The 27,671-nt window shown below is 41.0% G+C and overlaps 2 protein-coding genes and 1 long non-coding RNA gene across 7 annotated transcripts; 1 reads left to right on the plus strand and 2 right to left on the minus strand.

Annotated features, from left to right (window-relative positions):
- Window positions 1-2,152: 2,152 nt before the first annotated feature.
- On the plus strand, window positions 2,153-10,190 carry LOC127370213 (insulin-like growth factor-binding protein 7). The gene is made up of 5 exons (XM_051412078.1): window positions 2,153-2,664; window positions 4,401-4,510; window positions 8,222-8,329; window positions 8,908-9,031; window positions 9,616-10,190. The coding sequence occupies exons 1-5, from the start codon at window positions 2,235-2,237 to the stop codon at window positions 9,636-9,638; spliced, it is 795 nt and encodes a 264-aa protein (XP_051268038.1). The 5' UTR covers window positions 2,153-2,234; the 3' UTR covers window positions 9,639-10,190.
- Window positions 10,191-10,834: 644 nt separating this feature from the next.
- On the minus strand, window positions 10,835-23,553 carry LOC127370204 (DNA-directed RNA polymerase II subunit RPB2). Of its 2 annotated transcripts, none has more exons than XM_051412039.1 (25): window positions 23,421-23,553; window positions 22,599-22,671; window positions 22,006-22,156; window positions 21,790-21,902; window positions 21,235-21,454; window positions 20,358-20,516; window positions 20,027-20,191; window positions 17,733-17,929; window positions 17,420-17,539; window positions 17,033-17,219; window positions 16,771-16,914; window positions 16,454-16,593; window positions 16,143-16,254; window positions 15,779-15,933; window positions 15,007-15,205; window positions 13,951-14,119; window positions 13,626-13,722; window positions 13,442-13,536; window positions 13,045-13,295; window positions 12,863-12,952; window positions 12,636-12,743; window positions 12,434-12,547; window positions 11,925-12,085; window positions 11,654-11,849; window positions 10,835-11,023 (listed from the first exon to the last, which is right to left on the minus strand). In XM_051412039.1, the coding sequence occupies exons 1-25, from the start codon at window positions 23,437-23,439 to the stop codon at window positions 10,934-10,936; spliced, it is 3,525 nt and encodes a 1,174-aa protein (XP_051267999.1). In that variant the 5' UTR covers window positions 23,440-23,553; the 3' UTR covers window positions 10,835-10,933. The 2 variants fall into 2 exon arrangements, with proteins under 2 accessions (XP_051267999.1, XP_051268000.1); XM_051412040.1 differs by having other exon boundaries at window positions 11,617-11,849.
- On the minus strand, window positions 19,195-20,020 carry LOC127370221 (uncharacterized). Of its 4 annotated transcripts, XR_007886161.1 has the most exons (3): window positions 19,683-20,020; window positions 19,577-19,631; window positions 19,195-19,521 (listed from the first exon to the last, which is right to left on the minus strand). It is a non-coding gene; the product is annotated as an uncharacterized LOC127370221 (long non-coding RNA). The 4 variants fall into 4 exon arrangements; XR_007886164.1 differs by lacking the exon at window positions 19,577-19,631 and having other exon boundaries at window positions 19,738-20,020; XR_007886162.1 differs by lacking the exon at window positions 19,577-19,631.
- Window positions 23,554-27,671: the final 4,118 nt, after the last annotated feature.

Below are 27,671 nucleotides of genomic sequence, written 5' to 3' on the forward strand. Positions count from 1 at the left end.
TAGTAACATGCATTAATGGGACATGAATGAGTGCAGAAAGAGAGAGGAAGAGAGGAGCTCAGTGCACCATGGGAAATCCCCCGATAGTCTAGGCCTATAGCAGCATAACTAAGGGATGGTTCAGGACTCACCTGATCCAGCCCTAACTATAAGCTTTATCAAAGAGGAACGTCTTAAGCCTACTCTTGAATGTGGTGAGGGTGTCTGCCTCCCGAACCACAACTGGAAGCTGGTTCCACAGGAGAGGAGCTTGGTAACTGAAGGCTCTGGCTCCTGTTCTACTTTTAGAGACTATAGGAACCACAAGTAGCCCAGCATTCAGAGAATGTAGTGTTCTAGTGGGGTATTAGGGTACTATGAGCTCTTTAAGATATGAAGGGGCCTGACCATGAAGAGCTTTATAGGTGAGGAGGAGGATTTTAAATTCTATTCTACATTTTACAGGGAGCCAATGCAGAGTAGCTAGTACAGGAGAGATGTGATCTCTTTTTCTAGTTCCTGTCAGTACTCGTGCTGCAGCGTTCTGAATTAATTGGAGCGTTTTAATGGACTTATTGGGGCAACCTGATACTAAGGAGTTGCAGTAATCCAGCCTTAAAGTAACAAATGCATGTATTAGTTTTTCTGCATCTGTCTGTGATAGGATGTGTCTATTTTTGTCTATTAATATTACGTAAATGAAAGAAGGCAGTCCTAGAAGTCTGCTTCATGTGGGAATTAAATGACAAATCCTGATCAAAGATAACTCCAAGATTCCTGACAGTGGTGCTAGAGGCCAAGGTAATACCATCTAGAGTAACTATATCTTTAGACAGTGAGTCTCTAAGGTTTTTGGGGCCAAGTACAAGAATTTCGTTTTTTTTCTGAGTTTAACATCAGAAAATTGCAGGTCATCCAGGATTTTATGTCCTTAAGACATGTTTGTAATTTAGATAATTGATTAATTTCATCGGGCTTGATTGATAGATATAACTGCGTATCATCTGCATAACAGTGAACGTTAATGGAGTGATTCCTAATAATGTTGCCTAAAGGGAGCATATATAAAGTAAACAGTATTGGTCCAAGTACAGAACCTTGTGGAACTCCATGACTAACTGTAGTATTTATTGAAGATTCATCGTTAACATGTACAAACTGCGAACAATCTGATAAATATGACTTAAACCAGCTTAGTGCGGTTCCTTTAATGCCAATTTGATGCTCAAGTCTCTGTAAAAGAATATTATGGTCAATGGTGTCAAATGCAGCTCTAAGATCTAATAATACAAGTACAGAGACAAGTCCATTGTCAGAAGCAATCAGAAGGTCATTATTAACTTTAACCAGAGCTGTCTCTGTGCTATGATGAACTCTAAATCCTGACCGAAAATCCTCAAATAAACTATTGTTATGTAGAAAGTCACACAACTCTTTGGCGACTACTTTCTCCAGAATCTTAGAGAGGAAGGGGAGGTTAGAAATCGGTCTATAGTTGGCTAAAACCCCTGGGTCAAGAGTGGGCTTTTTAAGAAGGGGTTTAATTACAGCTACTTTAAAGGACTGTGGTACATATCCTGATAATAAAGAAAGATTAATCATATCCAGTAAAGAAGTGCCAATTAAGGGAACAACTTCTTTAAGCAGCCTAGTTGGGATCGGGTCTAATAGACAGGTTGATGGCTTTGATGAAGAAATTATTGAAGTTAACTGATGAAGATCGATAGCAGAAAAACAGTCTAAATATACATCTAAGTTTACATTGGCAGAAGTCCCTGAACTTGGAGAGCCACTGATAACTGTTGATGGTAGTTGGTGATTAATTTTTTCTCTAATTGTAATAATTTTATTATAGAAGAAGCTCATAAAGTCATTGCTACTTAAGTTTATGGGGATATGTGGCTCAATAGAGCTGTGACTCTCTGTCAGCCTGGTTACAGTGCTGAAGAGGAACCTAGGGTTGTTCTTATTTTCTTCTATTAGTGCTGAATAATAGGCTCCTCTGGCATTACGGAGGGCCTTTCTATATTATTATTATTATTATCATTATTATTAGAACATTATTCAGTCAGTGTTGTTCCTCTGTACACTAGAGCGGGTCTGGACTGGAGCAGGTCTGGGATCAGTTCCTGGTCCCTGTGAGGCGGAGTCAGCAGCTTTAAACCGCCTCGGTCTAAAGACCAGATCTCAGAGTGTTTAGACCGTCACAGAGTTCAGACCAGCAGAGTTCCCATCAGAGATCTCATCAGATCATCATGAAGTCCTTCACCGTCTTTCTGGCTCTGGTTCCGGTTCTGTCGCTGCTTTGGGTCCGTGTCTCTGCTGGTCCTGGCTGCGGACCGTGTGACCCGGATCAGTGCGCTTCTCTCCCGGCGGAGGGCTGCCCCGCCGGGTCTCTGTTGGACTCGTGCGGCTGTTGCACGGTGTGCGCCGCCGCGGGGGGGGAGCTGTGCGGGGGCCGCCGCGCGGCAGCGCGCCGCTGCGGGTCCGGACTGGAGTGCGTCAAAAGCGACGCGGACAAGAAGAACAAGCTGGGACTGTGCGTCTGTAAGAGCGACTATGACGTCTGCGGTACCGACGGAGTGACGTACAAGAGCGGCTGCGCACTGAAGAGAGCCAGCCTTACAGCCCAGAGTCAGGGCAAAGAACCCATCAACGTCCAGAACAAGGGCCGCTGCGCCACAGGTGAGTCTGTACACACACACACACACACACACACACACACACACACACACAGTGATTCTATACACACACACACAGTGAGTCTGTACACACACAGTGAGTCTGTACACACACACACACACACACACACACAGTGAGTCTATACACACAGTGAGTCTGTGTACACACACACACACACACACACACACACAGTAAGTCTATACACACACACACACACACACAGTTAGTCTGTACACACACACACACACACACAGTGAGTCTATACACACACACACACACACACAGTGAGTCTATACACACACACACACAGTGAGTCTGTACACACACAGTGAGTCTATACACACAACACACACACACACACACACACACACACACACAGTGAGTCTATACACACACACACACACACACACACACACACAGTGAGTCTATACACACACACACACACACACACACACACAGTGAGTCTATACACACAGTGAGTCTGTGTACACACACACACACACACACACACAGTGAGTCTATACACACACACACACACACACACACACACAGTGAGTCTATACACACACACACACACACACACACAGTGAGTCTATACACACAGTGAGTCTGTGTACACACACACACACACACACAGTAAGTCTATCACACACACACACACACACACAGTTAGTCTGTACACACACACACACACACACACACACAGTGAGTCTATACACACAGTGAGTCTGTGTACACACACACACACACACACACACACACACAGTAAGTCTATACACACACACACACACACACAGTGAGTCTATACACACACATAATATGTAATTTATTAATATCTACATATATACTGTAAAACGAATAAAAGCAGGGGCAGATTAGTGTCTCTTTACGTAATCCATCAGCACCAAAGGATCAAATCAGCAAATCAATGATTCCTAATTGATTGATGATTGATGTTTTTGATGGAAGTAATATTCATACTGGTTTACATACAGTTTCATATTCAGTATTTTCACATATATATATACTGATATATATCACGTAAATGGTATGATAGATACATATATATAAGTCAGATATCAACTCTACAGATGTCTACATACATGTTTATAAATGTAATTATAAGTGACTTTAAGTTAATCATTAATATAATATCTAAATGACTTAAAGTAGTGTGTCCCTCTCTATAAATAATTAATAACATTTATTTGACTTCTGTAGACACAAAATAAATATCAAACATTAAGATCATTATTATATTGATTAAGATCATTATTATATTGATTAGATTTTCTGTATTAATGGATGAATGTGAAGTTGAACATGTTGCAGCCTGAACCTCTGACAGTAACAGACAGTGAGTGATGATGATAATCCACCTTCATCCCTCTGAAAACACTGAATTCCTTTCTACATGAAGAGCTGCACTGAGCGCGCTCAGAGCAAACTGAATTCCTCTGAGGTCACAGAGGATTTACTGTCTGTCGGATTCCTGCGACCTGTTTCATCCTGTTTGTGCCTGAAACTTCAGCCCACCAAACTCAATGTTAATTATCTTTCATTTAACTCTGTCCCTGAACTGTCTCCACCTGTCTGTCTGTCTGTCTGTTTCCACCCATCTGTCAGTCTAATTGTCTCTATCCTGTGTCAGGCTGATGTGGAAACTTCTCTGCAACCAAACTTCATGTTAATTATCATTGATTTAACAGTCACTGAACTGTCTGTCTGGCTGTCTGCAGCTCCGGTCATCGTCACTCCACCAGGTGAGGTCTACAATGTGAGCGGCTCTCAGGTGTACCTGAGCTGTGAGGCGGTGGGCGTTCCCACACCTGTCCTCACCTGGAAGAGGGTGAGTTTCATCAGTCAGCAGCCCCTTTAAAAATGATGTTTCTTTCAATAAAGGTCAGGTTGGATTTAAAATGTGCCGAGAGGAAATGTCTCACATGTTCTCAGCTCAAATATTATAGATATATATAAAATCTATAAAATCCTAAATAGAAATGTTTCCTGTTGGACATATAAAATATAAAACATGAAGATGTGATTTCTCTGAGCATTGCCGCTCTCCGCTTGTCTTCCTGTTTCTGCTGATTTCCTGTTTCCTGCTGCTGTTTGTAGAAACAATGAGAGTCTGCTGAGCTCCAAATATAAAACAGCTTAACTGTTTCACTGCTGAGGAACTTTAAACCACAGAAACAGAACAATCATTTTATATTTAATCAGAGAGTTTATTAATCACGTTTCAGTCTTCAGATTGATTGATTCAAACAAACACAACAGGTGGATAATAATGTATAATATAAACTGGGACAAACCCACCAATCAGAGCACACGTCCTCCATCATTTAACTTAACTAACTGAATTTACAGTCAGTAATTTCTGCCACTAAAACGGTAAGGAAACAGGAACTTTGATGAGGTGGTGAAGCAGCGTGGGATCATGGGAGTTGTTGTCTTCACCACCATTGGCGTCATTGCAGTCAGCTTCTCCCGGTTAGGATTCCTTCAGTGTTCATGGTTCAGGAGGTTTCTACCGGGAGCCCAATGATCCACAGAGGTCTCCTCCTCTCCAACACAAACAGACCCGCTGATTAAAACCACTAAACACACTGAATAAAGCAGTTCCACCTTAAACACACTGAATAAAGCAGTTCCACCTTAACAATCACTGCTTCTCCCACGCTGTTGGACAGACAAAGGACGTCCCGGAGGGGCTGCGAGCCGAGCTGCTGCTAACGTTAGCTCAGCTTGTTTCTCTGATAACTTAAGATCCAGACGTCCGATGACTAAAATCCTTCATCCGGTTCAAATCTAGAGTTAAAAAGCACCAAGATCTAAACAGTGGATGGTAAACAGTCAGTGTGACAGCTTCTGATTATTGATTATTGATTGAATCAGCTACATATAGAACACAGTTCTAGAGTTTATACACTGTTTAATAAGGTGCTGTTTTGATTTGATGACAGAAATGTGATTAATTGTTCACATAAAACTGACATGAACAAACTGTTGATAAAGACATAAAGAAAGTGGTTCAGGACTGTGATGGTGTCAATTTATTATATGTTAGTGTCACATGTAGTGAGACGGTTAGTTAACAGTTAATGAATCTGTGTCTGACAGTCAGATATCAGTTTGATGGAAAGAGACTCTGGTGTCAGAAAGTCCTGATGAATTAATATTTCCAGAACTTATAAATTAAAGAAAGGTAAGAATGTGATGAGCTCATGAGTTACCTGCAGCCCCAGGTGTTCAGGTGTCTGTCAGCAGGTTCAGACTCTGTCTGTTCAGGTTTGTGGACTTTAGATCAGATTGTGATTCCTCTGCAGACTGAAGAACAAGCTGCAGCCTGTTTCTGAATCTCAAAGTCAAATCTGTTTCCACATCAGTTTCTACACAGTGAATGACTAACTGCACGGAAGCAGTGCTCAGTGATTCAGTACAGACACACAACAACAACAGATTGAGTCCTCTGATGTATCTATCTATGGTCTTTTTTTTATGGTCTTTAAGTCTGAAGAAACAGATATACAAATTATACTCACTATATAATAGAACTATACAGTCTGTAATGTAAAGATAAACAGTTACATAGTCTTCAGTGTAAAGACATACAATATAATATTTAATGTAAAGATATACAATATGGTATTTAATGTAAAGATATACAACTATTTAGTCTGTAATATAAAGATATACAACAATATAGTCGGTAATGTAAAGATATACAACTATATAGTATTCAATGTAAAGAAATACAACTATATAGTCTTTAATATAAACATATACAATAGTCTTTAATGTAAAGATATACAATATAGTATTCAATGTAAAGATATACAACTGTAAAGATATACAACTATACAGTCTGTAATGTAAAGATATATAACTATACAGTCTGTAATGTAAAGATATACAACTATACAGTCTGTAATGTAAAGATATACAACTATATAGTCTTTAATGTAAAGATATACAACTCTACAGTCTGTAATTTAAAGATATACAACTATATAGTCTTTAATGTAAAGATATACAACTCTACAGTCTGTAATTTAAAGATATACAACTATATAGTCTGTAATGTAAAGATAAACTATATTGTATTTTATGTAAAGATATACAACTATACAGTCTGTAATGTAAAGATATGCAACTATATAATCTGTAATGTAAAGATATACAACTGTACAGTCTGTAATGTAAAGATATACAATGATATACAACTACACATTCTATTTAAGATTTTGGGTGGGTGGGCTAACAAATGCATTACACTCATGAATATGTCACACAGCAGCAACAGCAGGAACACATCAAGTTATGGCAACAACATTGTATACTTTGTTATAACAAGTGCTCTACGGCAACGCTGGGGAGACATAGCCAAAAGATTAGCCTGATGCCAAAAAAATCTCTCTCTCTCTCTTTGTCACCTTATTTAAAAAACAGCCAGCATCGACAGCCTTTCTGGGATGCAAACAGGTTAATCACCATGTCATTAAAGTCTGCTGATTTTTGGATGAAGTCCCGCTCAATGGACAGCATAGTCAGTGCGTTTCGCCTGTCCTGTCCCATTGTACTCCGAAGAAAGGATCTTCTTCAGTGAACTGGCTATTTGGGTTACTTTCAGTGTTTCAGAAAAAGTGCTCTGAAGATTGTTCTCAGTCCTCAGCAGTGACATTGCGGATGTTAGGCCTGCAAACTCCACACTGCTGTACATCACCATCAGCTCACCTTTCAGTTTCTCCCTGCAGATCATTGGGTAATGTTCACATGCAATGTCCAGCTGCTTCTGCTGGAAAATGTTCTTAAACAGCGGAAAGAGTTCAGGGTCAATAAGTTCAAAAGACACCAAGTACCTGGCTTTCTCAAAGTGAGCCTTTGACAGCTCGACCATTATGTCACAGCACTGTGTGGCTACTGACACATTATCAGAGCGTCCTGCATCCTTCACATCTGGATGTGGCTGATTGTCATCTGTGTTCAGCAGTTCAGATATGGAGCAGGAACAATTCTCCAGGGCCTGTCTTGTTTTGAGAGAATATGTGGTCTTAGACGTGTACTTGGCAACCTGTGTGTTTGACAGGTGATCGGTTGTTGGCCAGTCTGTTGGCTGAAACCATGTAACACAAAAGTTACGATTTTGACGTTTGTCCTGTTATTTGAACATTGTTTGGATGATGTGTCCCCAGTCTCTTTACTTCCAATTTTTCCTCTAAAGACTAAAGTAGATTGATTAGAAAGTAAATAATTTAAAAGATAAACAACTGTATAGTATTTAAAGATATACAATATAGTATTTAAAGATACACAACTATATAGTATTTAAACACAGTTTCAACAGTAAATTACCACACACCTTTGATTAAATAAAAAAAATATCCATACAGTTTATATATAAAATATATAGTGGTGTTGATATAAGTGTTGCAGTTATAAAGAGGATGATGATGAAGATGCTGTGGTGTCTTCTTTCTGTTGGGTCTTTGTAAATGTTATAAGGAGTTCGGTCTAGACCTGCTCTATTTGGAAAGTGAATTGAATTGAATTCTTTCAGGTCCTCAGTGGGAAGAGGAGGATGGAGCTTCTTCCTGGAGACAGAGACAACCTGGCCATTCAGACCAGAGGAGGACCAGAGAAACATGAAGTGACCGGCTGGGTGCTGGTGAGTGTCACACATTCATATGTACACATAATATACATATGTATATATATATATATATAAGATAAAATATTCTTTTATTTATCCCCCTTAGGAGAAATTCAGGTTGACACAGCAGCAATAGGGCAAAATAGTGCATAAACAGAGAACAAAGAATATCACAAATAAAAATATTACAGAATACAAAATATAATAGAAGTATATACACTGCATTGTTCAAGTAGGACAAGGAGTGCAAAATGCAGAAAATGAAATCTGATTAAAACTAAAAAACTAAAACTAAACTGTACAAGTGGAAATTAAATATAAATAGTGCAAAAGGTTTGTGCGTTGTAGGTAGTTATATATATCTTATATCATATATGTATACAGTATAAATACAGTAACATACTGTATGAACACATTGACACACAGAGTGCCGGTGGTTAGTGACACACATTACTGTTGTAAAACAGGATCTGATTCACTGAAAAGGACTTAAAAGTTGGTATTTATTGATCTTCGATATGAAATTAATTAAACACCTTTATAATAGTGGAACATTTACGACTCCATTAGACCAATCAGCAATGTGTTTTCAGATCTCTCCTCTGACCAAAGAAGAAGAAGGATCATATGAGTGTCACGCCACCAACTCTAAAGGCGAAGCTTCAGCTGTCGGCACCATTCACCTGGTCGAGTCCATCGATGACATCGTCAAGAAAGGTAACCACGACGACTCTGACCTCATCATCAACAAATTCACAAACACAGCTGACATGTTGATATCTGAACTTTAATTTCATGACAATAGCGCCTTTAGAAATATATTTACTGAGAAAAATGGTGACGTGTTCAATACTTATTTTATAACTGTATAACAGAAAATCATAAAGGAGATATAACATAAAATATGAATTATAAAGGAGATATTTAGAGTTTGTTTTAGTGATTTAAACACAAACAGTACTGAACTGCTTCATGTTCAAACTTTCAGTCTCAACATGTTTAGAACATGTGCAGTCTCTGGTGGTTGCTGTGGTAACAGGGTGTTTTTAATGGCGAGCTGTAACAGATCCTCAGACTCTTTGTGTGACTGTCAGTCAGGTGATTTACAGGTTACACTCCACCCACCTCTGTTGTTTATGACCTCCACTGAAATCAACAACCTTTAAGATCGACAAGCTTTTAGAAAATGAGCAGAAGAAGCAATCATTTGAATGAACCTGCAGTTTGGTGTTTAAAATATAAATTATTATTTATAAATTTTAATGTAATTATTTGACAACTGTTTAACTTTCTCCTTTCAGTGGCGAAGGAAGACGAACTGTGATCAGCTGATCAGAGAAGACGGTCGTTAGGAAACAGCTGAAGATGATTTTTTTAACTTTTTCTTTTCATGTAGTCCTGAATATAAAAACACTTTTAGATTGAATTTATTGACATTTATTCTAAATGTAGTTGTTTCAGGGTTTAGTTTCGGTTACAAAGCAAATGTTTTAGATAATTAAGATTAATTTTCTCTTTACTTTATGGATTATAAACTGTAGTTAAAACTTTTCTTATTTTAACATGTTATATTTTTTATCATTTGTCTTTTTTCCTCTAAGCAGCAGATGCAGTGAAATCAATCAGGCTTTTATTTTGGAAAGATTTAACCATAGCAACAGTACTTTCACATTAAGAGTTCAGTTAAAGAACACAATGTTCATTCTTTCACCATTAATTAATTGTTTATTATTTGTTATTCGTAATAAAAATCTGTAGATTTGTTCTCAGATCAGTTTATTAAACTTTAATATTTAACATATTTTCTCTTTCTGTTTCTGGAAACTGAAATAAGTTGTTCTGTTTTCCTCTGAATAAAACATCTTTTCTTTGAGAAGTTTGTTCTAGAAAACTTAAATAATGAGTGAATCCTGGTTCTGTAAAATAAAGCATTCAGTTATTTATTTTATTTTGTTAAACTAAATTTGGTAGAAAACGTCAGATTTTATTGGTTCAGACTCTCCCACGACCTCCGTCTGACCTTTGACCTCCTCCATAGTTTGAGGTCACAGCGCTCAAAGACTGTTTTTGTTTCATATGCAGGTTTGATCTTTTATTCGGACATCACCACGACAACCTGATAAAAGCATGAGAAAATGTTTGTGTTTTATTAGTTCACTCCAACGCTGCAGCTATTGATTATCATCATCGTCTGATCATTTTAATTCAGAAAATAAACAAGATATTCCTGAGGATATTTTCCTCCGTTAGTACCTTTTCATAAACAGTCGGTATTATATATCACTGCTGATGTAACCTAAATACTTATAAAGGTTGCATTCACATCAATTTGTTCTCTTCAAATGAAAACATGGTGCTGCTGTTTGTGGTAACACAAACATGTCTAGTAACAACAACAACAACGATGATGATAATTATTATTTTTCACATTAAGACAATCTTTTTATTCATGTGACCTGTTTGATCACATGATGTTTGTAAACCAATGAATACACAGAAAAAGACCCATGTGACCAACAATCATCAGAAGAAAATCTGATTTATTTTACTTTTACAAAAACAAAGACGACAAAAACTACAAAAACTTCAAACTTCCTGCTGCTGATTGGCCGAGCTGCTCTATGACGTCATCATACGAGGAGCGATGCTCATCGACATCAACTCCTGGAAGAGGAGCTTACAGGCGTACGGCATGCGGACCAGAGAGATCTGATGGACAGACAGTCATAATAATAATCATCCAAAACTAATACAGAATCAATACAAAGTTCAACTAGAATATTTGGATTTCATCAAGTGATTGCTGCTGCTTGCAAACACAACTTCAGTCTACAGTCTCAGATACCACCCAACATCTGTCCAAAGCACTGACCTCTGCCTCATATCTATAGCACTGACCTCTGTAACTTAGTACTATTGTCAAATGGACTGAGAGACAGTTTGTGTCAAATTATTGGACTTCACTAAAACATGAAATAAAGTTAGACAGTGCCGACCTCCGCCCTGTGCTCTGTTACTAAGTATTATTGTGGAGCTACTGTCAGTAGAATAAATGGACAGTACTGACCTCCGCCCTGTGCTCTGACCTCCGCCCTGTGCTCTATAACTAAGTATTATTGTGGAGCTACTGTCAGTAGAATTGTATGAAATGTTACACACATGTAATTTACTTTTATGTACATCTGCAGACACGGTCACTAATTACAGAATTACACAATAATTATCCTTAGATAACTGATCTTAAACTGATTATTGATCGCGTTACCTGTATCTTGTTGCGATTAGTTATTGATCCTGTTTACCTGTGTCTTGTTGCGATTAGTTATTGATCCTGTTTACCTGTGTCTTGTTGCGGCAGCCTCGGCACTCATACGTGTGTGTCCGTGTGTTGGCGATGGCCATCAGTCCACACAGGTTACATACGTGAACTTGATACGGGTCAGATGCCTCGAACAGACGCTCTCTGAGGAACTGTGCCGCTCCGTGAGCGATCTGGCAGTCACGCTCCATCTCCCCGAACCGCAGACCGCCATCACTGTGCAACAGACAGGTGAGTCAGTCAGGTAAGAAAGACAGATAACACAGACAGGTAGGCGGGCGTCTCACTCACCGTGATCGTCCCTCCATTGGCTGCCTGTTGAGGATCTGGACGGGGCCCCGGGCCCTCGAGTGGATCTTATCGTCCACCATGTGCTTCAGACGCTGATAGTAAGTCGGACCGATGAAGATCTGAGACGTCAGCTTCCTCCCCGTAAACCCGTTATAGAGAACCTGATGACAGATCAATAATATTGACAACTGTTTTATGAAACATTGGTATTTACCTGATGTATTTATAATCAATAATAAAACAAATTGATTCGCATAAAAGGCGACAGGAAACCCTGTGAGACTGACAAGCCCTCCACAGTCACAATGACAAATAAGAATTGGTGACAAATAAGAATCAATAATATTGATCCATTGGTGACACAGACGTGTTCGGGTAGAATATCTGAAGGCATGCACTGGGAGAGAGGAGGGGCTCAGGTGAAGCATCTGCCATTATCAATCTTATTGATTTTAAATCATGACATCACACACACAGGGTTCATGACAAGTGAAACAGGAAGTAGTGACCTCATTTCCTCTCAGATGGTATCCGTATTCAGACAGCAGGTTTGACACTTTCTGCACGTTGACAGCGTCATTAAATGGTGTGGCGTCGCCGATCTCCCCTTTGTTTGCAGAAACCTGAAACGAGCAATGTTTAATAGTGTACTATTCTATTATTATTTATACTTTCTAATGATATTACTGATATATAAGTATTGATTACTACCTTGCCCTGCAGACACTCGATCAAATGGCCGACTGTCATTCTGGATGGGATGGCGTGAGGGTTGATGATGATGTCAGGTGTAATTCCCTCACATGTGAACGGCATGTCCTTCAACACAGAGACGATAAATAAGATGGATGATCAGTTGGTGACTATTTCTGATTGTAACTGACGACATTCAGAATGAAATGACAAGTCTACCTCCCTTCTTCTGACTTCCTGCTTACCTCCTGTCTGTACTGGATCCCGCAGGTTCCTTTCTGTCCGTGTCGACTGGCAAACTTGTCTCCGATTTGAGGAATCCGGACCGAGCGAACCTGCATGAAAGAGGAAGCTCATCAGAAATAAAGACTTGAGCTGTAGGTGTTTTACTGTCAGGTGTCTCAGGTGTGGTGTGGCGTCTTCTCACCCTGATCTTGCAGAACTTGTACCCCTCCTGGTTCAGGGTCACCATCACCTGGTCCACGATGCCAGTCTCACTGGTCCTCAGAAAGGTGCTGCAGTCTCTCTTGGTGTAGCGTCGGTTGGTGCTGTCCAGCTCGTCGTCGTTCTCCGGCAGCGTCACCGTCTTCCCGATGATCACATCCTCGCCAGAGACACGAACGCCTGGCGCAATGAGCCCATCATCGTCCAGCTTGTCATAGATGGCGTGTCTCATACCTAAGGACAATTTTAAATTGTTCTCAGTCTGACACAAGTCAACTCTGCCCTCAAATGATATCAACACCTGTGACTGGATGCTGCTATCACACCCGACAGGTGTGAACTACAACAGGAAGTCAGATGACAGTCTTTATGGTTCTCACCCTGGCAGGTTTCACGTGTCGGCTTCTCAAAGATCTCCTCCTGATCAAAACCTTTCTTAGACTCCTGCTCTTTGTATGACCGATAGAAAACCGACCTGCAGGGTGAAAAACAGCTTTATACACAGGAACTAATACTCAGATTACAGCAGTAACTGCTACTCTGGTGTAGCAGTAAGTAACTGACCTGAAAAAACCTCGATCCACTGCCGACCTGTTCATGATCACAGAGTCCTCCTGGTTGTATCCAGTGTATGAGGCAATTGCCACAATGGAATTAATACCTGAAACACGACGTTTCAGTTAGAGAATCACAGAAGAACTCTACCTGACAGTAAGCGAGCAGGTCACCAGAAAGTTTCTGTAATTAGAAATTAACATGCTGACCATATTAAACACCTGAAGAACATCATGGCTCTTAACCTTTATAACTGAAACTTACTGAATTTATTCGCACTGAACTCTCATCATCTAGTGAGTGTTTTCTGTCCGACAGTACAGATGAGTATTACCTGCAGGGAGCTCTCTGAAGCGGAGGTACTCCATGGATCGGGTTGTGACCAGCGGTTTCTGAGGGTAGTACAACACATGAGCCAGTGTGTCCATTCGCACATGGAAGTTGGTGATGTAGACGCCCATGGCCTGTTTACCCATAGCAGATTGGTACGTGTTCCTGGGAGACTGAACAATGAGAACAGACAGACATTAGAACCACTGATCTCCTGATCCCACGTTGATTGGGTTCAGGATTCTCAGAGAACTAATGCTGTAAATTGTACAAGGAACCCTCTAACCTGGGGAATTAGAGAAAAAAAACCCAAAAATGGGACCAAAGTATCAGAGGATTGTGGCAACACGGACCTTTTCTCTTGTAACACAGGAAGTCTCTTACTGCTGCACTGCTGCATATGCTAACTGTACTAGCTGCTATTAGCTAGCTAGCGGTCCTATTAGCTGTCTGTACCCGGACCTGGAAGCACAGGGGGGAGTTTAAGTACTACTATCGTAGCAGCAGAGGGAACCAGCGTGGAATACTGCCGGGGAGCGGGGCCCAAATGAGCCACAGAACCAGAGCAGGGCCCGAATGTGCTACTAGTTGAAAATCTTTCGTTGGGGGCAGCCTTACAGGCTAGCACTCCAATCCTTAGGCGGTGCATGCTGTTTTTTCTGTACGTCCCAGAAAATTCAACCTAAACTATAAAAAACATAAAATCTGTCTGGGCCTCAACAGGAAAAACAGTAGCAAGGTGATTCACAGAGGCTCGAACCAGAACTCTGACTGCATGAAAGTCAGGGACAGCCGGGAGAGGAGAAGAGTGAAGCGGCTCTCCACGCAGCAACTACTGGGGCGGTGAGGACTGGTGTAGCACACACGCATGGACAAATATATCAGCAATCAGCGATTGTTGGACTGACGGTGGCCAGTGAGAAAATTCAACCAACCCTACTGGTAATAGTCGTCCAGTGTTGAGAGGGATGGATGGATGGACAGAAGATAGATGAGCGGTGCCTCTGGCAGTCAGGAAGAGTTCGTAGAACCATACTTACAGATAAATGTTAGTTTGTACCTGGTTGTGGTCGGGGAAGGGAATGATGGAAGCACAGACTCCAAGGATCATGGACGGGTGGATCTCACAGTGCGTGTAGGTGGAGCAATAGGCCACGCCCTTCTCCTGGAGGTCATCAGGGGTCATGGCGAGCATCACCGTTTCCTCCTCCAGAGTGTCGATGTACTCCACCACACCACTCGCCACCAAGTCTTGCCAGCTAACAACCACAAACAAACACACAAAGACAAACTGGAGAAATCAACAGACTACAGGAACAACTGACAGTCTACAGTAGACCAGTAAAACTAGTTTACAATAACCTTTAAATAACAGAATTGTTTTAGTGTAAAGAAGTAGATTCTGAAAACATTAATGAACATTTACAGAACAGATGATCTACAGCCTGAGATCTGTCTCAGTTTCTCCACATTCAGTCAGTCTGCTGTCATAACAATGATGTATACGTTCACATAGGTTTTGGCAAATTCAAATTTCCCAACCGGCTTTAGTCTGAATCAATTTAAAACTGTATTCCCCGTCTTCAAACTAGTCAAAATAAACCATTAATTCATGAAAATATTAATAGTATATAAATAGTTTTTACTCCGACTCATTTTGGAACCATATAGTATTTTTTACTTTACTTTGGACAAACGAGTCAGTGTATTTTAATGAAACATTGGATTTAATGACTTTTCTGTAATTTTCACGCTTTGAAAAGTCATCCAGTGGATCTGACCCTCAGTCGGGCTTGTCAACTGATATACTCTACTTCCTTTAGTTGTCTCACCTGTAGTTGTTGTACTCCCTCTCTTTCAGTTGGTCAATGTGTCGTCTTTTCAGCAGTAGTTTCTGTTTCTCGACAATCAGCAGTGGTCGACAGATTCGTCCAGCGTCTGTGTAGATTCTGATCTCTCGCTCTCTGATGTCTCTGATCATCGACACCTGAAACGTTCAGCAGCAGCAGGAACACTGAGCTACCACTGACTTACATACTCTGTGTGCCCATTGGTTGTGGATACAATGTTAGCACCATTGTAGGCATATTTTACCAGGATTAGCTAAATACTGGACTGGTTGTCAGTGTGGATATGACTAATGTTAAGGTTAGACACATAGTTTTCCATTATAAATAATGAATAGGCTCTGGTTACCTCGGACACGATGATGTCCATCTGTCTGCGGAGTTTCCTCAGCGTGTTCATCAGCTGTTCAGGATCTTTGTGGATTCCGACCCAGCAGCCGTTCACAAAGATCTTAGTGGCACTAAAACACAAATAAGACCAAATATAAAATCACATGTAATCTAAATGTTTGATTATTGATTTTCCATGTAACACTGCAGTATTCATTCTGGAGATTTGGTTGATCCTGTTTTTATTATTGTGACAGAGTGATGCTGCCCTCTGCAGGTCACGTTGAGACATTCATCACTCAAATAAAGACAATGTGAATCAATCAGTACTCTGCAATGGCAGCAGGGGAGATCTCCTCCAGGTTCTCCATACTCCACTCCTCCAGAAACTCGAGGATGGGGGACGGCTGAGAGCCCACAGAGATGTAGGCCATGAGGGCCAAATTCTTCACCAGACCCACAGCGTGACCCTATAACACAGCCGCGAATAATCAGTTATTCAATACGTCTGATAGCTTTTAAATCAGCTCCTGCAGACTCACACTCGTCTCTTGAATTAAACTGGATTAAGATCAGATGGTCAGATAACTTTTTTGTATTGTCACACATTTGTGCGGTCCTGTGTGTTTTTTTGGGGGTGTTTTTACCTCGGGGGTCTCAGCCGGACACACCATTCCCCACAATGTGTTGTGCAGCTGTCTGGGTTTTGCCAGTTTTCCGTCTCTGCCGATGGGAGAGTTAACTCGGCGGAGGTGGGACAAAGTGGAGGCGAAGGTCAGACGGTTCAACACCTTCAGGAAGAACAATAAAAACGGACGAGATTTAGACCTCCGGACATCCAGATCCTCACCAACAGGGACAGACTAAGACCGCCTCACAGCTTTAACTTCTGCAGGCAGCTGTTCTCACCTGTGACACTCCAGCTCGGGCCTGGTGAGCCTTCTTCACATCACCCCAGTTTCCAGTAGCCAGTGAGTACTTCAGGCCGTCTGAGATGATTCGGGTCTTGATGGCGAGCTCCAGATTGAAGTCTTTTCCTCTGTCGATGAACTTCTGAGCGTAAATCCGGATCTCCTTCAGCAGGTTTTTGAACATTCTGAAAACAAAAACATTATTAATTCTTAATATTTCTATTGACACATTATAACCTGATTGAACTGAACCGGAAGTAAATGTATTGAAACATTTTAATATGCAGCAGTATATTAAAATATTAATATCTATTAGTGTGTGTGTTTTTCTGGTGGTTAAAGGTCAATGGTCATATGTGATGACAGTGCGTAGAAGAAGCCCCACCCTCTGAACAGGAAGGCCAATAGCGGCCCGGCGAGGTCCAGCCTCTTGTTGCCGTAGTGATCTCTGTCGTCCAACTCTCGTCTGCCGAGAGCGGCCAGCAGCAACCTGTGGACCATGTACCTGCAAACATTGTAATACACATCATTACTCAGAAATACACACTGTACTACACATTGTACTGCACAGCAATACAATACACAGTGTACGTTATGCAAATCAACATATTTCCCCAATCGATGGCATTGATTCGCCCCAGCCTTCTTGTCTCTTAGGTGGGACTCACCTGTACAGGTGTCTCTCAGATGGGACTTACCCTAAGAAGTAAGCCTTCTTGGTCTCACAGAAGTCACTGACTCCGACGTGCGGCAGCATCTCTTTTTGCAGAACTTCTTTGGCGTATTTGATTCTTCGTTCTTTTGTCACGCCAGGTTTCGCTCCTCTGGAACCGATAAAGTTCAATGCCACGTTCTGCTCCTGGATCACAAACGCTTCATCCAGAGACGGCTTCACCTGGAAACAAAGTGACATCATAGATGACAGCAGCCCCCTTTTGGGTAAATGTAAATTTTGATCTTTGTTAATTTGTTAATCATAAAATAAGAATACTGTAATGATTTTATCTATTAGGATCCTAAATACTCTCTGCAGTCGGTAAACAATGCTGTTGTGTCTTTGTGTACACTGACCCATCCGCACACATTCATACACGGATGGCTGCAGCTGCAAGGTGACAACTGCACCAGAAACAGAAACTAAGCATTCATACACATTCAGTTCGGGGTTCAGTATCTTGCTCAAGGACACTTCGACATGCAGCAAGACGAGCCAGGGATCAAACTGCCAACCTTAGTGGACGACCCACTCTACCTCTGAGCCACAGCCCCACGCAAAGTTCAAGGATGGGGAGTTCTTAGAGGCTAGTATCACCCACTCTTGTGTGAAATTAAATAGGCCAACATGTATAAACACAAGCATTTATTAAAGGAATAATAAAAAGTGAAACATGGGAAAACACACAATATACAATCTAACTTAAAGGGGAATTAAGTAAAGGAAAAGGTGTGTTTCTTAAGTGTTTCAGCTTAACATGACAAAGAGCATAGAGGAGCGTGAGGGTTTGATTTCCCTCTCCTCGTGTGTGCTGAGGTTTACAGCTGAATTTAGGTGTGCGTGTGTGTGTGTGTGTGTGTGTGTGTGTGTGTGTGTGTTCTTAGATTAACGGCAGTTAAAAGAGAGTTAGTTGCATGCAAAGACACAGTGTCTGTGTGAAGCATAATATTAACTAACATTAACATAGCACTGTCTCAGAGACTATAGTTACAGCTGTAACAGTTAATCAGATCAACAAAACAACAACATAACCTGAATAAAACACATCAGTAACATTAACAGTAATAATAAGTTATCTGAAAAAAAAAAAGTATTTCTGATTCTGAAACTGTCTATGCCGAGTACATTAAGCCATAATAACCAGATAATCAGTATTATTTACTGTCATCATAATGTCATGGCTGATTGCTGTATACAGCGACCTTATTGAACCCTGTCTCTGTGTCTGTGACGTTACTGTAAACCAATGTTTGTGTTCATTAATCCAACTTTTACTACGAGACCACAGAAGAAGAAAACAGGAGGGTTTATCTCCACTTCCTGTTACTCTCTGCTGTTCCCAAGGTTCATTATTAGAAGGTAGGTCAGCTCAGTTTATGGGAATTATTAAGGTTCAAATCCCCTCTGCTCCACACTGTCACACCAAACTCCATTCAAAAAATGGCTGTTTTAAGGAAGTAAAACCTTTATTTCCACCATCAGTGAGACTCTGATTCTCTTCAGTCTACAGACACAATCTGCTCACATTGACTCAGTAACATCATTAACTAACCTGTGAGGAAGAGTTGGACACAGACACACTCACTGACTGTCTGTCATTAACTAACCTGTGAGGAAGAGTTGGACACACACACACTCACTGACTGTCTGTCATTAACTAACCTGTGAGGAAGAGTTGGACACACACACACTCACTGACTGTCTGTCATTAACTAACCTGTGAGGAAGAGTTGGACACACACACACTCACTGACTGTCTGTCATTAACTAACCTGTGAGGAGGAGTTGGACACACACACACTCACTGACTGTCTGTCATTAACTAACCTGTGAGGAAGAGTTGGACACAGACACACTCACTGACTGTCTGTCATTAACTAACCTGTGAGGAAGAGTTGGACACACACACACTCACTGTCTGTCATTAACTAACCTGTGAGGAAGAGTTGGACACAGACACACTCACTGACTGTCTGTCATTAACTAACCTGTGAGGAAGAGTTGGACACAGACTCCTTCAGTCTTCGGTGTTTGAGTTTTTATTGTTATTGTCTGAAGAGTAAAACTTGTATGGATGATGCCACTAGGTATTTTTTATTTATGTCACTTTTAAAGAACTTTACACCCAAAAGAAGGCGTGGTTGTTCTGATGACAGGAAGGTGAGAGCCCTGTGGGCGGGGCTATCAATGACTCTACCTGTAGATTCTCCTTCAGTATATTTACTGTCTGTCCTGTTAGTGATCACTTCATAATCAATAACTGATAATCAGACTGACCATCTCCATCATCTCGGGGTCGTCAAAGTCGTAGATGATGTGTTCCAGGATGTCTCTGTCCGACACGAAGCCCAGCGCTCGAAACACGATGATGATAGGAACTTCCTGTCTGATGTACGGCAGCGTGGACACGATCCTCTGACCAATCGCACTCTTCTTCACTCCCTGAGAGAGACAATCAATAAGTTAATCAACCACATCTGTCTTCGGATTGATGAGTAATATTGTGTTGGCCCAATGTCAGCCTGCAAACAATCCTTTAGATCCTTTACCTCGTCTGGATGTAACATTATTTTATATGAACAATAAAAATATAATAGGGAAGAATCACCTGTCCTCCTCTGGCCATCATGCTGACCCAGATTGTGCTGGTGGGTCGGGACGAGTTCTCCAAACAGGACCGACACTCTCCTGTGTAGGCGTACTTTGAGTCCTTCTTGGCAAACACGTACACCGTGTTGGTGGCCATCTTTTCCTGAGCGATTAGCACCTGAAACCAGCAGGGGAACCAGGTTGATCAGAAAACCACCAATACTCCAGCTTTGATACTGTTGTGGCATCAGCTATTTTCTTTGGAGTGGTCTGCTGGAGCAGCAGCATCTCAGCAGTCGACAGTAAGAGACTCGACAAACTGATTAAGAAGGCCAGCTCTGTCCTGGGTTGCCCCCTCGACTCAGTACAGGTGGTGGGAGAGAGGAGGATAATAGCAAAGCTATCATCACTGATGAACAATGTCTCCCACCCCATGCAGGACACCATCAGTACACTGAGCAGCTCCTTCAGTGACAGACTCCTTCACCCCAGATGTGTGAAGGAGAGATATCGTGGGTCCTTCCTTCCTGCTGCTCCCCCACAGCATGCACTGCACGAGTCAGTCACGTTGTTTTCGTTGGAACAGGTAACGCGGCCAGCTACACTTGTAAAAAGGAGACTTATAAATGTTTATGGTGAAAGGAAAGTAACTGTAACTGAGGACTTCCTTGCAAAGTGTTTTTGACAAATGTCCAATAAATGCAGCATGTTTCTGAAGTTTAAAAAACAATCGTTTGAATAATCGTGACTTCAATTTTGACCCAAATAATCATGATTATGATTTTTTTCCATAATCGAGCAGCCCTACTTATAGATCAGAAAACCACCAATACTCCAGCTTATAGATCATAAAGACTCGATGATGTCACATGGTGCATGATGATGTCAGAGCGTACCTTCTCGGAGCCGTTGATGATGAAATAACCTCCGGGGTCGAGCGGACACTCATTGAGCTCACAGAGGTCTCGGTCCGTCAGGCCACTCAGCAGACAGTATGTGGAGCGAAGCATGATGGGAATTTTACCAATGAAGGTCTTCTGGTGCTGAGTCTGCAGCTGGTCCTCCCCCTCCTTTATGATGGTCTTTGTGATGTCAACGTACAGGGGGGCCGAGTACCTGCAGGGGTAGAGAACAGGTTAGACCAGGTAAGGGCTGGGTACCGACTTTCAATACTTTTAAGCCAAATTACATCGATACTACACAGTATCAAAAAAAAGTCGGCAGAGATAGGCTCATACTGATCTACAGAGCTAGCCGGTGCAGCTAACGTGTATCTGTGGGTCAGTTAGTCAGTACAATCATTGTACCGTAACTTATGTTATTTGTTGTTAAAATTAGTAGGTATCAAAAAAAGTATTTTCAGAGTATATCTATAGTATGTTGTTCAGAAACCAGTAATGAAGTCAAGGTATCAGAAAACGATACCCAGCCCTGGACCAGGTGAGACCTACGTAAGGTTTCGTAGTCGGGCTTCATTGGGCATCATGGGAGATGGTGCCCCATCTCTCTCCCAGTGGGTGGGCTTGGACAGGTAGATCTGCTCGAACTTCAGCAGGTAACGAGGCTGAAACAGGAAACGGAGGTCAGAGTGACGTCACAGTGACATTACAACTAAAAGAGGGGGCTCTGGAACCAGATCCTGTCCAGTTCCAGGTGTTGTTCCTCACCGGCTCCTCCACCTCTCCAGAGGTGTGCTGGGCTTCAGCCTGCAGGTCGATTGGTGGAGCATCCTCCACAATCCTCTGCACCGACATCTGGATGAACTCATCGAACGAATCCAGCTGCTGACGCACCAGACCCTTCTCATCAAAATAAGAGCTGGAACACAACAGTGTCTCTTCAAAATAAGAGTTGGAACACAACCAAAAGTACATCTACACTTTTCTCTAACATTGTGTTTTGTGCTGTTACTTCAGCAAAGCCTTTCTCACTCACAGTACAAGTATCTGTTATTGATTAACTATTAACAATCTGCCCCCGCTCTGCCCCCTCATCCTCACTGCAGAGACACAAAGGGCTTCGCAGGTAGAGGAAGAGCTGTATGTGTTGTATTGACAAAGTGCTGATCAGCTGATTTGTTGTGTCTTTGTTATGAAGAGAAATGTTTTAGGTAAATATCAGGTATTCAAAATAAAAGTCTGTTAAATTTAATTAAAGAAATGTTTCACATCAGCGAATTTTAGACTCATTAAATAAAACAAACGACATTATTGATGATGATCATGCTCTTCAGTCACAGGTGAAATCCAGGTGAGTTTACCTGATGACAATCCAGCACGCTTCCTGCCACAAATCTGGAGTGATTTCATCCTCCTCTTCATCATACTGATTATCTGACAGACACACAAACATCAGAGACATTGGTGTTTACCCTACTACTTCATCTCAATGGCTGCTGTGAAAAAGGTCTGTTAACTCCCAGAGAAACATAAATATTGATTATGTAAGTACTTTATTGTGTATCAATAATTGTGTAGCATTGGTACCTGAACTGAAGTAATCTGAGTACTTTCTGTGGTTAGCCGTTAGCCTGTTAGCATGCTAGCTGAAACAAAGCACCGCGCCATTAGCATTAACTGCTGTTAGCATGTCGGTCAGTGAAGGTTTTAGATGGAGCTAACCTTAGCCTGTGTTAGCAGCTAACCTTAGCCTGTGTTAGCAACTGTTTCCAGGATGTTAATATGAGCTAACCAATGTTAGCATTCGTTAGTTTGGTGAAGCTAACAGTAGCTAGAAGCTAATGAGTGCCGCTGGTTCATGTTTTAACCTTAATAACGTTTAATCAGTCTGTGTTAATAACGTTTAATCAGTCTGTGTTTAATCAGTCTGTGTTAATAACGTTTAATCAGTCTGTGTTAATAACGTTTAATCAGTCTGTGTTAATAACGTTTAATCAGTCTGTGTTAATAACGTTTAATCAGTCTGTGTTAATAACGTTTAATCAGTCTGTGTTAATAACGTTTAATCAGTCTGTGTTAATAACGTTTAATCAGTCTGTGTTAATAACGTTGATTCAGTCTGTGTTAATAAGGTTGGTTCAGTCTGTGTTAATAAGGTTAATCGTCTGTAAACAGCAGCTTACCTTCGTCCTGGTCGTACATCTTTTATCTCCGGATAAAATTAAAATCCACAAAATCAAATTCCGACGTTGTGACGAAAAGCGAACCCCGGAAGTACTATGGAACGTCCGGTGCTCTTCTTCTTTAGTGATCCGGATGCAGAGCTTCTTCTTCTTATAAGATTCCGGCAGTGTAGACGCTGTTAAGCGTATTACTGCCCTCCACAGGTCAGATTTAGAACTAAATTCTCACATACAATCCTGTATCATGCAGAAACTGCAGAACTGCACCGGAGACCAATTTGTATTTCTCACTGTGTCCAAACAAAGATGCAACAGAAAAAGCCTCAACTCCAAGTCCTGTCAATCTAACAAAGAATACCTTTCCCTCTTCCCTATACTTTCTACATTCTAGGAAAACATGCCTTACTGTTTCAAGGATCCCACATTCACACAATCCAGAAACATGTTTTCCTACAATGCACAAAGAATCATTGAACCCACAATGACCCAACCTCAATCTACAGAGTTTCACTGAATCCCTAGGAGACAGAGAATCACATAAACATATTTTCCTAGCTTTAGGATGTATAGAAAATAAGTGTCTACCCCTGGCTTCCCTTTGCCATCCTCTCTGCCATTCTTTTGTTAAGCCCGCTTTGATTATTTCTCTTAATTCCACTCTCCCCATGGATAAATGAACATCTACTTCTCTGCTTAAGCTTTCCTTTGCAGTGCGGTCCACCTGCTCATTCCCCCTAACCCCAGCATGCCCTGGAACCCAGCAAAAAGTAACGCTGCAAGCAAACCCAATTCTAAAAACCACATTCAAAATGTCATTCATAATGTCAGGACGAGCTGTAGTTTTTCCTGCTCTTAAAGTTTCTAGTGCAGCTGCAGAATCAGAGCAGATAGTGACTTCTTTAGGTCTGGCTTCCTCAATCCACCATAAAGCCCATAGAACTGCCATTAACTCAGTAGTGAAAACAGAGCTTCCATTAGAAATACGTCGACCAATCTTCAACCCAATCTGCTCCACATACACCCCAAAGCCGGCTCTCCCACTAACTGGATCTCTAGATTCATCTGCAAAAACAATTAAAGTACTCTCACTGATTGAATTAAGATGTTCCACTATTCTTGGAGTCACTTTCCTCTTATCTTTTTCCTGAAGAAAAGAAAGCTCAATATTCAATTCAGGCATCACCCAATAAGGCATAGGTAGCCATCTTGTGTGCTCTACATTACCTCCCTGTTCCAAGCCCAGCTTCTTAGCCCACTGGTTTACAATGACAAAAAAAATATTATATTTATTATCTACTATCTCTTGTAACAGACACCTTGCTGGAAAGGTATGACTACACCCTCTAAGTTTAACCCAGTACTGTAGCCCTAACTTAATGCGCCTTAACCATAAGGGCATTTCTCCCATTTCAACAAGCAGGGCAGGGACTGGGGAAGTTCTAAAGGCCCCACAACAAAGCCTCAATGCCTTTGCATGCACCACATCTAACTTATCCAGAACAGTTTTAGAAGCAGATCCATACACAAAACTCCCATAATCAAGAGCAGATCTGATTGAGGCCTGAAAAATTACCAACATCGTCTCCCTCTCAGCCCCCCACTCACACCCAACCAGACTTCTCATAACATTTAGAACTTTTCCACATTTCAGCACAATTTTATCTACATGCACAGCCCAAGTCATACGCTCTTCAAACCATACACCCAAAAATTTAAAAACCTTTACCTTCTCCAATAAAGACCCATACATATACAGCCCTTTATTAGGTAACTTTCTTTTAAAACCAAATACAACGTATTTAGTCTTAGATGCAGAAAATTTGAAGCCCCATGTGTTCCCCCATTCCTCTATAGACAATAATACTCTTTGAATCTGTTTTAAAACAAACTCTACATTACGCCCTCTTTTCCAGATGGAAAGACGAGAAAGCACAAGAACTCCAGGGAAGAAGTGAAGTTAGTAACATGCATTAATGGAACATGAATGAGTGCAGAAAGAGAGAGGAAGGGGAGGAGCTCAGTGCACCATGGGAAATCCCCCGATTGTCTAGGCCTATAGCAGCATAACTAAGGGATGGTTCAGGACTCACCTGATCCAGCCCCTAACTATAAGCTTTATCAAAGAGGAATGTCTTAAGCCTACTCTTGAATGTGGTGAGGGTGTCTGCCTCCCGAACCACAACTGGAAGCTGGTTCCACAGGAGAGGAGCTTGGTAACTGAAGGCTCTGGCTCCTGTTCTACTTTTAGAGACTATAGGAACCACAAGTAGCCCAGCATTCAGAGAACGTAGTGTTCTAGTGGGGTAATAGGGTACTATGAGCTCTTTAAGATATGAAGGGGCCTGACCATGAAGAGCTTTATAGGTGAGGAGGAAGATTTTAAATTCTATTCTACATTTTACAGGGAGCCAATGCAGAGAAGCTAGTATGTGTCTAACTTTTGTAATATTACGTAAATGAAAGAAGGCAGTCCTAGAGGTCTGCTTTATGTGGGAGTTAAATGACAAATCCTGATCAAAGATAACTCCAAGATTCCTGACAGTGGTGCTAGAGGCCAAGTTAATGCCATCTAGAGTAACTATATCTTTAGCCAGTGAGTCTCTAAGGTTTTTGGGGCCAAGAATAAGAATTTCGTTTTTTTCTGAGTTTAACATCAGAAAATTGCAGGTCATCCAGGATTTTATGTCCTTAAGACATGTTTGTAATTTAGATAATTGATTAATTTCATCGGGCTTGATCGATAGATATAACTGCGTATCATCTGCATAACAGTGAAAGTTAATGGAGTGATTCCTAATAATGTTGCCTAAAGGGAGCATATATAAAGTAAATAGTATTGGTCCAAGTACAGAACCTTGTGGAACTCCATGACTAACTGTAGTATTTATTGAAGATTCATCGTTAACATGTACAAACTGCGAGCGATCTGATAAATATGACTTAAACCAGCTTAGTGCGGTTCCTTTAATGCCAATTTGATGCTCAAGTCTCTGTAAAAGAATATTATGATCAATGGTGTCAAATGCAACACTAAGATCTAATAATACAAGTACAGAGACAAGTCCATTGTCGGAAGCAATCAGAAGGTCATTATTAACTTTAACCAGAGCTGTCTCTGTGCTGTGATGAACTCTAAATCCTGACTGAAAATCCTCAAATAAACTATTGTTATGTAGAAAGTCACACAACTCTTTGGCGACTACTTTCTCCAGAATCTTAGAGAGGAAGGGGAGGTTAGAAATCGGTCTATAGTTGGCTAAAAACCCCGGGGTCAAGAGTGGGCTTTTTAAGAAGGGGCTTAATTACAGCTACTTTAAAGGACTGTGGTACATATCCTGATAATAAAGAAAGATTAATCATATCCAGTAAAGAAGTGCCAATTAAGGGAACAACTTCTTTAAGCAGCCTAGTTGGGATCGGGTCTAATAGACAGGTTGATGGCTTCAATGAAGAAATGATTGAAGTTAACTGATGAGGATCGATAGCAGAAAAACAGTCTAAATATATATCTAAGTTTACATTGGCAGAAGTCCCTGAACTGATAACTGTTGATGGCAGTTGGTGATTAATTTTCTCTCTAATAGTAATCATTTTATTATAGAAGAAGCTCATGAAGTCATTGCTACTTAAGTTTATGGGGATATGTGGCTCAATAGAGCTGTGACTCTCTGTCAGCCTGGCTACAGTGCTGAAGAGGAACCTAGGGTTGTTCTTATTTTCTTCCATTAGTGCTGAGTAATAGGCTCCTCTGGCATTACAGAGGGCCTTTCTATAAATTTTAAGATTATTATGCCAAATTGAGCGATATTCTGATAATTTGGTAGAGCGCCATTCCTTTCAGATTTCCTAGCTATTTGTTTTAACTGGCGGGTTTGGTGGTTGTACCACGGTGCTAGTCTCCTCTGTTTTAATCATTTCCTTTTTATAGGAACGATAGAGTCTGATGTTGATCATAGTGAGCCTGTAGCACTATCAACAAGATTATCAATTTCAGAGGGACTAAAGTTGTTATAGGACTTAAATTCAGACATGGCATTGAATTAAACACTGAAGGAATCTCCTCCTTAAATTTAGCTACAGCACTGTCAGATAGACATCTGCTGTAGGAAGTTTTGCCTAATGGGTTATAATCTAATAGTATGAATTCAAAAGTTATTAAATAATGGTCAGATAGGAAAGGATTATGTGGGAATACTGTTAAATGTTCAATATCAATGCCATATGATAGAACAAGGTCAAGAGTGTGATTTA

The sequence above is a fragment of the Dicentrarchus labrax genome, unplaced genomic scaffold (genome assembly GCF_905237075.1).
Source record: "Dicentrarchus labrax unplaced genomic scaffold, dlabrax2021, whole genome shotgun sequence".
Taxonomy (NCBI): domain Eukaryota; kingdom Metazoa; phylum Chordata; class Actinopteri; family Moronidae; genus Dicentrarchus; species Dicentrarchus labrax.

Coding starts and splice junctions, on each gene's coding strand:
- LOC127370213 (XM_051412078.1), top strand. CDS start 2,235: ATGAAGTCCTTCACCGTCTTTCTGGCTCTGGTTCCGGTTCTGTCGCTG. Junction 4,511..8,221: donor CTGTCCTCACCTGGAAGAGG/GTGAGTTTCATC, acceptor GAATTCTTTCAG/GTCCTCAGTGGGAAGAGGAG. Junction 9,032..9,615: donor CGATGACATCGTCAAGAAAG/GTAACCACGACG, acceptor TTCTCCTTTCAG/TGGCGAAGGAAGACGAACTG.
- LOC127370204 (XM_051412039.1), bottom strand. Junction 21,903..22,005: donor CTGGAGAGGTGGAGGAGCCG/GTGAGGAACAAC, acceptor TTCCTGTTTCAG/CCTCGTTACCTGCTGAAGTT. Junction 12,744..12,862: donor GGATCCAGTACAGACAGGAG/GTAAGCAGGAAG, acceptor TCTGTGTTGAAG/GACATGCCGTTCACATGTGA.